The following is a 9808-nucleotide window of genomic DNA, read 5'->3' as shown; positions in this document are numbered from 1 at the left end:
TTTCTTTCTTTCTTTCCTTCCTTCCTTCCTTTTTTTTTTCTTTTTGGTTTTTCGAGACAGGGTTTCTCTGTGTTTCTTTGGAGCCTATCCTGGAACTAGCTCTTGTAAACCAGGCTGGGCTTGAACTCACAGATTCACTTCCCTCTGCCTCCCAAGTGCTAGGATTAAAGGCATGTGCCACCACCGCCTGGCATCTGGTTGGTTTCTAAGCAGCAAAGAACCAACCTCTTTCCATGCCCTTCACTTTCTAGAATGGTTCATCTGCCTATCAATGGCCATTTGTTTCAAATCTTTTTCTATCTAGAGCAGTGGTTCTCACCCTTCCTCACGCTGCAACCCTTTAATACAGTCCCTCATGTTGTGGTGACCCCTACATAAAGTTATTTCATTGCTACTACACAGCTGTAATTTTGCTACTGTTATGAATCGTAATGTAAATATCTGTGTTCTCTGATGGTCTTGGGTGACCCCTGTGAAAGGGACCCACAGGTTGAGAACTGTTGGCCTAGCTCAACCCTACCAGTGAGGCAGACTGCCTTATGAGCTGCCAGGTTGACAGGGAGTGGACTCTTGCCAAGGTCTCACCTGGACGCCCTCGCCTGTGAGAGCTGAGCAGGACTGGATCTGCCAGACTCGGTCCCGGATGGTGTGGAGGTTCAGCCCTTCTGCAATTTCAGAGGCCGGGGCTGCTGTGAGCAGGTCCTGCTTGTTAGCAAAGATGAGCACCGGCACACAACTTAGCTTTTCTTCCTCCAGTAATTCCGTTAGCTCCTGGGCCATTTTGGGGAGGGAAGAGGAGAGAAGCTTGAGAACTGGAGAATTGCATGCACTGGAATTATTAAGCAGTTAAGTTGATCAGCAGCAACTTTCAAGGCAGAGGCTCTCAGGTCGTATCTGTGTAAGATTCCCTAGTAAATTTCTAGGGCCGCTGGTGCCAGGAAGTCAGAGTCAGCATCTAGGAAGCACTATTTTTTTTTTAAATATTTATTTATTTATTATGTACACAATATTCTGTCTGTGTGTATGCCTGCAGGCCAGAAGAGGGCACCAAACCTCATTACAGATGGTTGTGAGCCACCATGTGGTTGCTGGGAATTGAACTCAGGACCTTTGGAAGAACAGGCAATGCTCTTAACCTCTGAGCCATCTCTCCAGCCCCTCTAGGGAGCACTATTAACAGACTTCCCAGGTGGTTCTGCTGTAAGTGACTTGTAGACCACACTGAGAAATACCTGAGAGCCACTGGTCTTTTGCTTTTTTGTTGTTTTTTTGTTTTTTAAAATTTTATTTTATGTGCATTGGTGTGAGGGTGTCAGATTCCCTGGAAGTGAGCTACAGACAGGTGTGAGCTGCCATATGGGTGCTGGGAATTGAACCCAGGTCCTCTGGAAGGGCAGCCAGTGTTCTCTCCAAGCCCTTGAGAGGCACTGTTTAAGGAAGAACACAGACAGTGGTTAGAGATTTCAGACTTATTCAAGATAACCATCTGGTGCTGGGGATTGAACCAAGGGCCTTATATATCCTAAGCAGCTATCCCTCACTGGGTTAGACCCACACCCCCACAATAACTTAGTGTGTGTGTATGTGTGTGTACACACATGTATGCACAGAAATGAAAATGGCAGAGATCTCTGTGTCCATTCATCTCTGACTTCTAAACATGCACCCATGCATCAACAGTCACCAAATGCACATCCTGAAAGAACTGGAAGAAACCAGACCTGCCCTGGGCTTCTAGGTCACAGGCAGAACTCTAAACTGCAAGTTAATTCTGTCTGTAGTAATGAGTATATATACTTACCCAAAGGACAGGCTCCGCCTCTTTCCCTCTAAGCTCACCTTGTAGCTATTTTAAACACTCAGCTTTAAAAAGAACTGGAAAGCTGCAGGCATGGTGGCACACACTTTTGATCCCAGCACTCAGGAGGCAGAGGCAGGTGGATCTTTGTGAGTTTGAGGCCAGCCTGGTCTACACAGTGAGCTCCAGGACAGCTGGGGCTACATAGTGAGACCCTATCTCCAACAACAAAAACAAAAAGACAAGAAGACACTAGCCAGCTCAAGAGGTGGCTAGTTCCCAGGACGCCCTGCCCCAAGTGCAAGTACAGCACTGGCTCACCGCAGCGATGACCCAGAATCCACTGGGGCACAGAGGCAGCTGTGATGTCTCCAGGAGACTCCTCAACCCACTTTCCAAGAAAAAGGAACAGAAACATGGCAGCTTCTGCCTTTGGAAACAAACATGCCCCTAGAGATTCCCTTCACCCTTGCCGCTCCTGCTGGGGACCTCACTCTGGTCTCACTGGTCCAGGCCCCCTGCTGCTCTGCCTATGAACAGAAACCATGCCATCTAACCGTGCTGACATGAACCCTGCATGTCAGGAAGCCATGCTGAAGTTCAAGGCTGGCCCTGTCTCCTGGCTTAGCTCTGGCTTGTATCTTTCTTCTCATCCTGCTGAATTTGCTGAAGTTACTCTTGGTCAATTAAGTATTGAAAAGTGTAAATAGAAAAGCTAATTGAGATGTTTGTGAGTTTGTTTCTACAAGGTCGGGGAAAAAAACACAGAAGGACTCTGGGGTGTGAAGTTCCATTTGGGCATATATATTCGCATATACATACAACATATAGATTTAAAGAGTTAGTCATTCATTAATTCATTTATTTATTATCTATACAGTGTTCTGTCTGCATATATGCCTGCAGGCCAGAAGAGGGCATCAGATCCCACTACAGATGGTTGTGAGCTACCATGTGGTTGCTGGGAATTGAACTCAGAACCTCTAGAAGAGGAGTCAGTGCTCTTAACCCCTGAGCCATCTCCCCAGAGCCCATTTGCTTATATCTTATATATTAAATTTGATTAAACTAAAAGGCTTTCATCAAAAGATAGTGTAAAAGACTTGAAACTAATTTCTTTGTGGACAGCTGGTATTTTTGCCTGCTCGACTGAACGAGCCTCTTCCTTGAACTGGAACAAAAGCCCCCTTCCCTCACACACACTTCAGGTAGATAAATGAATACTTGGTGTTTTGGGAACAAGTTGCACATAAGAATCATTTACCTGACCCGTCTCTTCAAATCTTTTTCTGTCTGCACTGTCAATTACATAGATCTGCAAAGGAAAACAAGAAAGTCACCTCGATAAACAGACACAGAAAGAGGAGGGTTAAGTTTTACAAAAGGAACAGAAGGTCTTCAGAGCTCAAGTTAAGCCAACATACAGATACGGCCTGGCAATTCTCAGCTCATCTGTGGAAGCAAAGTGAGCTAGTGAATTAACTAAGGATGCCCGGAAAACACATGCAGGGGAGCTCCTAAGCCAAGGACGGTTAAATAAGAGCATTCAGTGGCCTCTGGCTTTTTTCTAGTGAGACCTCCTAGTCCACCAGCTCTTCCTACAGCTTCATGAGACAGACTCACGACTTTCCGATCTGGCATAGGAAACCTGAAGTCTAAACAATGACCTGCCCAAGTTACACTCAGTCTGGGACAAAGCAGGATTCGAACTCAAACACACTAGACAATTGTCAGGAGCCATTTCCCCCCTAAGGATCATTACAAGAATCACCCTAGGGAGTCTGCAGAGAACCCCACACCCATAATTATGTTCTATTGACAGAATCTGCCCCTCACCCAATTAACTGTTAATCTGTTAGAGGAACCCGCCTCACATTCCAGCTATCCAGGGAACTAGGTGTGGCAATTTGTGACTTCTGGCCTACCCGTCCGAATGTAACCTGGCCTACTTGACCGGGACCACGCAGCGGCGAGATCCCGTGCCCTGCCCCCTGCCCCCCATTCCTTACCATATATAAACTGTAACCCATCCCTAATAAATGGAGGCTTTGACAAATCTGCTTGGCCTCCTTCTTCTGTCTTAGCTCATTCCCTTCCAGGTAGCGCCCCTCCGTGACCCTGGAATAACTGATTGCAGGGTGGGTTGCAAACCCCTAGACTGAGTAGCCCACCCAACGCAATCGACAGACAATGAACTCCACAGCTGCTCTCTGCCTTGTTTCCAGGCCGCCCATGTCCTCAGAACAGGATGGATGGGAGGGACCAAAGGGGATGGGCCGTGTTTGGAGGCATCCGCAGTCCTACACCCCTGGGACGTCATTTCTCTGAAGTATCAGCATCTTCTATGCTGACTCTGGGGTCAAGACAAGAGGCAGTTCTCTCCTACCTCTTTTATTACTTCCTTCCCAGGCTGCTGGGAGGTCAAGACTGAAGACCAGAACTAGACGGCAAGCCGCGTGAGAAGATAATGTTGTTTGTTTTTGTTTTCAGGCAGGGTCTCACGTGACCCAAGCTGTCCTTGAACCGGCTACGACGAGGGTGACCCTGGAATTTTGCTGGGCACAGGTGTGTTTTATGGGATCCTGGGGATTGAACTCAGGGCCTCACATGAATGAAGTAGAGAGTAGCTTCTCTACTACCTCAACTACATTCCCAGCAGAGAGAAAATCCGACTCATTGTAATTTATAAATTTGAAGCTTCCTTCTCGATCCATGATTTTCAGTTAGTACATAAGTAACTGTATAACAATAAGGAAAGCAAAGAAAGAATGAAAAAAATCACCCATGGTCACAGCTTCTAACCACATCAGTTATTTAAATTTCCTACAGAAGGGTCTGCCCAGCCAGGGCAGTGGCACGTTTGCAATCCCAGCACTTGTGAGGCTGAGGCAGGAGGATGGCTATGAGAATGGGCTAGGCTAATTTCTTTTCTTTTCTTTTCCTTCCTTCCTTCCTTCCTTCCTTCCTTCCTTCCTTCCTTCCTTCCTTCCTTCCTTTCTTTCTTTCTTTCTTTCTTTCTTTCTTTCTGGTTTTCCAAGACAGGGTTTCTCTACATAACAGTCCTGGCTATCCTGGAATTCACTTTGTAGTCCAGGCTGGCCTCAAACTCACTGAGAGCCACCTGCCTTTGCCTCCCAAGTGCTGAGATTAAAGGCGTGCGCCACCACCACCTGGTTAGTCTAAGCTAATTGCAAACTCACTCTGTAGTGAGACACTGTCTTGAAGAGAAAAGTTTTCCTAATTCTCCATAGGCAAATTTAAAAAGAAAATTAGAAATAGAATTTTGTACTTCTTTTTTTGTTTGTTTGTTTTTTGAGACAGGGTTTCTCTGTGGTTTTGGAGCCTGTCCTGGAACTAGCTCTTGTAGACCAGGCTGGTCTCGAACTCATAGAGATCCGCCTGCCTCTGCCTCCCGAGTGCTGGGATTAAAGGCGTGCGCCACCATCGCCCGGCAGCAAGCATGTTTTTAACACTCTTAAAAATTAACACTGTTTCTTGATGAGCTTAGTGATAACACACCTGCAATCTCACCACTTGGGCGGCTGAGGCAGGAGGATTGAGAATTTGAGGCCAGTCTAATTATATAAGACTTTATTTTGTTAAAAAAAAAGACAAAAGAAAGAAAAAAGAAGAGAAAAGAAAAAGAATTTAAATTATTATTATTGAGCTAAGATCAAAATGGAACTCTCGCTTTAAAGAGCACATTCAGTTAGAGCCGGAACCAACCCCCCACCACACAGCAAGCTACAACAGCGGTGCTACAGTGCACGCGGCATTGCTGCTGACTCAGACTGTCACACTGGAAACCTGTTCTCCTTTGGAAACGAAAACTATCATTTCTTTGCATAACGTCCTTTCATTTAGTCACTAGTGCTCACTATGACAGCAGAATCCAAGTTTACATTTTCTTCAGGAATGGCCTGTGCTTTCCACTTGAGAACCGTGTGGTGTCAGGAGCCATTTCCCCCCTAACAATCATTACAGAGACCATCACTCTAGGGAGTCTGCAGAGAACCTCACACCCATAATTATGTTCTATTGACAGAATCTGCTCACCCAATTAACTGTTAATCTATTAGCAGAATACACCTCACATTCCAGCTACCCAGGGAACCAGGTGTGGCAACTCGTGACTTCCTGGCCCTATCTGTCTGTCTGAATGTAACCGAGCTACGTGACCGGAACCACGCGGCCTGCGAGATCCTGTACCCTGCCCCTCATCCCTTACCATATATAAACTGTAACCCGTCCCTAATAAACTGAGGCCTTGACAAAGTTGCTTGGTCTCGTTCCTCTGTCTTAGCTCATTCCCTTCCAGGTAGCGCCCCTCCGAGACCCTGGAATAACTTGATTGCGGGTGGGTTACTAACCCCTAGACTGAGTAGCCCACCCAACGCAATCCACAGTGTGGCTGGGGTGGGGGTGGAAATGGATGGATTCAATATCCTTGTGGTCTGTACCGACCCAGCACTGTCCACGGTCAGCGGACTGTGCACGTGCCACAGACACCCTACAGAAGTCACCATGCAAAGCGCATGTGGCGCATGTGTTATTTTTGCTTATTTATTTTTTAAAATTAAATTTAAATTTATTTAGCTATGTATGTTGGAGGCTCAGGCTTTGTTGTCTCTCTTCGTAGTCCCAGCTTTCCAGGCACTCACTCTGTAGACCAAGCTGGCTTCAAACTCAGAGACATCTGCCCGCCTCTGCCTCCTGAGTGCTGGGATTAAAAGTGTGCAAAACCAGGTTCTACCAGACTTCTTTTTTAACTAAAAAATATTTTACTCCTGTGTATGTGTGTGTCTGTAGGCCGTGTGATAGGTTACGGAGGAGGTCATAGGTGTCATAGCCCCTGGAGCTGGAGTTTAGGGCAGCTGATGAGATGAGTCTGTTGACGTGGGAGCCGGGAATTGAGCTCAGGTCCTTCAGGAAGAATAATATATGCTCTTGACCCTGGGGCCACCTCTTCAGCCTGGGCTCCTGTATACTATAAACACAGGTTTAGAAAGAATAAATGTGATGGGAGGGCCTAAATATGATCCCATTAGAATTATCTGCAAGACTAAAGTTTAACTAGGACAATCACGACTGGGGTCGTATAGGTCAGGACAGGAAGGAGGAAGGAAAGCCAGGTGATTGCTGGGAGGATGCTCCGGAGTCAGACAGCAGCCTGAAGGGTGTGTGCAGGTCACTGAACAAAACACAAATTACAAAGTAGGGGGAAGGTGTGTATGTAGGGCCAAGGCTGGGAATAAAGCTGAGGCCTTTCGGTATCATGAGGAGGAAAACGCGGAGCCTGCATGACGGAGTTGGGGTTCCGCTTGCTAGAGGGAGAAAGGGCACTCACAGGTAGCCATGGCAAGCCTGTACCCAACAAATAAATGTAAAGGAAGTAAGAAACAGAGACGGCTGAGACCGAAGAGCAAGGAGCGGAAGGTTTCAAAGAGTCCCCACCATCCAAACACCAGTGAGTCCAGGGGCTGAGCCCCAAGGACAGCTTCCACTCACCAAGGACTCGCCGTTCTTTACTGACATCACATTTCACGTGGTGCTTTTTTATAGCAGGTTCCAAAGAGTGGCTCTAACTACACACCAATTCTTTCTTGTATTTAGCTTTGGCCTGTATAGAATTTGAACACGGGTAAAAAAAAAAAAAAAAATCCTAGGACCAAGTCTAGTCAGCAACTACCATGCTTCTTAAGAGTCACTGGAAAAAAACAACGGCAGGCCTGATGGTGGTGGCGCACGCCTTTAATCCCAGCACTCGGGAGGCAGAGGCAGGTGGATCTCTGGGAGTTCGAGGCCAGCCTGGTCTACAAGAGCTAGTTCCAGGACAGGCTCCAAAGCTACAGAGAAACCCTGTCTCGAAAAACCAAAAAAACCAAAAAAAAAAAAAAAAAAAAACACAAAGGCAGTAAACTGGCCTCCAAGACCCTCCCTCCCAAGTGTGCTTCCTGCCTGCCCCTGCATGCAGGGTCCACTTCCTTTGGGAACTCTTTGTCTGTTCAGTGCACGGGTATGTTCCTGTGCAGTCATGCAATAGTTCCTGTTCTGACTTTTCTTTTTAAATTTCTTTTTGTTTTAATTCAGAACAAACTGATCATTAATAAACTTTTTATTCTGGTCTCTAGCAAGGAAGTATCAGAGAAAGTTAAGTACTTATACTTCTGACTTTAAAATGATAAAGACCTTCAAATGTTAAGTCATAAAAGCTATCTGCAGGAAGGTTATAGTCCCCAGCACCTGGGAGGAGGCTGGAGGACGGCAACTCACAGGTGCACTGATTTTTGTTTTTGGCAGTTGCTTCTCAATTTGTAGGTAGTGGGAGGACCCAGAAAAGGTTCCCTTATCAAAGTTAGAGCAACTCTGGCCCTAACTTTGAGAGATTGAACCAAGGTACCTCCGCCTCCTCGGGCTTCCTGTGCCCCTTCTCCCTCCTGCTGCACCTTTTGGCCATTTTATTGCTTCTGGGACTTCCCCACCAGAGGGGGGGCAGCAAGGAGGTGACAAGACAAGAGGACAATGGCACTGATAAATTAGGTGTCAGTCACTGGTGCCTTTTGTTCTCTTCTAGAAGGAAAGAGCTATTTGAAAACATCTGACGTCCATTCCTCTTGAGGTCCTCTGTCTGTCTGTCTCTTCCTCTCTCCTTCTTCCTCTCTCTTCCTCCCTGAGACAGGGTCTCACGACCTAACTTTGGTGGGCCTGCTTCTGCCTCCCCGTGTGCACCGCCACACCTGGCTATCAGAGTGGACTGGAAGCTTGCCCTAGCTTCTTTCCATCTTCAATCCTTTTTTAGTTGTGGCCCTAAATTCCACTGTTGAAGTCAGATGTCCTCAGCATTACTGTCCTGAAGAGAAACCCTGACGTTCCACACCCCGAAAGAGTTGTATCATGTCCTAAAGTGTGGCTAGGCAAACTTCTGTGAACAGTCAGGCATAAACAGCTTTGTGGCCCCCGCAGCCTCATTCACAGCCACAGAGCCAGGCTGCTGCAGCAAGAAAGCAACGGTGGGAAATCCAAGAACAAACCCAGGCAGCTAGGTTCCAACGAAACTTCATTACGGACACTGGAATTTAAATCTCACATCGTTCTCGTGTGTCAGAAAACAGTATTTTCCATTTGAATTTTTTCAACCTCTTAAGAATATAAAAACCATTTTAGCTCACAGGCTACACAAAAACAGGAGGCAGGCTGGATCAATCTGTCCACCTCTGCTCCAAAGCTAGAGTTTACCATGGCACTCCAGAGAGAATTGAAAAGATTTTACCAGGAACGAAATGAGTCAAGCCTCAGTCCCGCTCCTTCAGTGGTAAGGCGGCCGGAGTGATACGTCTTTTACAACTAATGATGGAAGATTATTAAACCCAGACCAACATACAGAAGCCATCAGCCTGCTCAGAGCGGCTATGAGCGGGGCCGGCAAGCAGAGCCGAGTCTCAGGCCGTAGACTGGAACCCCAGGGGAGGCACACGTGTGTGTGTGTCGGCTGCTTTCCAAAACCTACTTCATCTCAATGGCACTGGAAAACAATAAAATTGACTCTCAACCCTAACTATTATTTTGTGCTAGCATAACGTCATAAGGCTGCTCTGATGTTTGCTAGGGTTTGTTTCTCCTGGGCACTCCCAGCTACTGAGGATGTGGGATCCAGGGTCCTGCCATGCTTACACTGCTGTCCACTTTCAAGAGGGTAGAGCTATTGTGGGCCAGGCAGGTCCCAGAACTCCTGGAGCTTCAAACATTAATGTTCTTATGCACCGCTCCTCTCTGGGCAGTTCATCTAAAGCATCTTTACTTTATTTTCCAGTTTATTTTATTTATTATTATTATTATTATTTTTTGAGACAGGGTTTTTCTGTGTAGACCTGGCTGTCCTGGAACTTGCTTTGAACCAGGCTGACCTTGACCTCATAGAGATCCTCCTCCTTCTTTGTCTCCTGAGTGCAAAGTAGTAGGATCAAAGTAGTAAAAAAAAAAAAAAAAAAAAAAAAAAAAAAAAAAAAAAAA

General features: G+C 46.4%; 2 protein-coding genes across 2 annotated transcripts in view; one reads left to right on the top strand and one right to left on the bottom strand.

The window, feature by feature from the left end:
* Borcs7 (BLOC-1 related complex subunit 7) overlaps nucleotides 1–9808 on the top strand; it is a 172979-nt gene that overhangs the window by 5959 nt on the left and 157212 nt on the right. The gene's annotated exons all lie outside the window — the stretch shown is intronic.
* The window catches only part of Arl3 (ADP ribosylation factor like GTPase 3), a 56316-nt gene that overhangs the window by 10761 nt on the left and 35747 nt on the right, over nucleotides 1–9808 (bottom strand). Inside the window, exons 4-5 of the mRNA XM_050146564.1 lie at nucleotides 3063–3113; nucleotides 586–771 (exon numbers count right to left, since the gene is read on the bottom strand). Of these exons, the coding sequence (XP_050002521.1) occupies nucleotides 586–771; nucleotides 3063–3113 (237 nt within the window). The remainder of the gene's footprint in view (nucleotides 1–585; nucleotides 772–3062; nucleotides 3114–9808) is intronic.

This window comes from Alexandromys fortis, unplaced genomic scaffold (assembly GCF_014885135.2).
Source record: "Alexandromys fortis isolate MF-2015 unplaced genomic scaffold, M_Fortis_MF-2015_v1.1 scaffold_16, whole genome shotgun sequence".
Taxonomy (NCBI): domain Eukaryota; kingdom Metazoa; phylum Chordata; class Mammalia; order Rodentia; family Cricetidae; genus Alexandromys; species Alexandromys fortis.
This window is presented reverse-complemented; position numbering and strand designations above follow the sequence as displayed.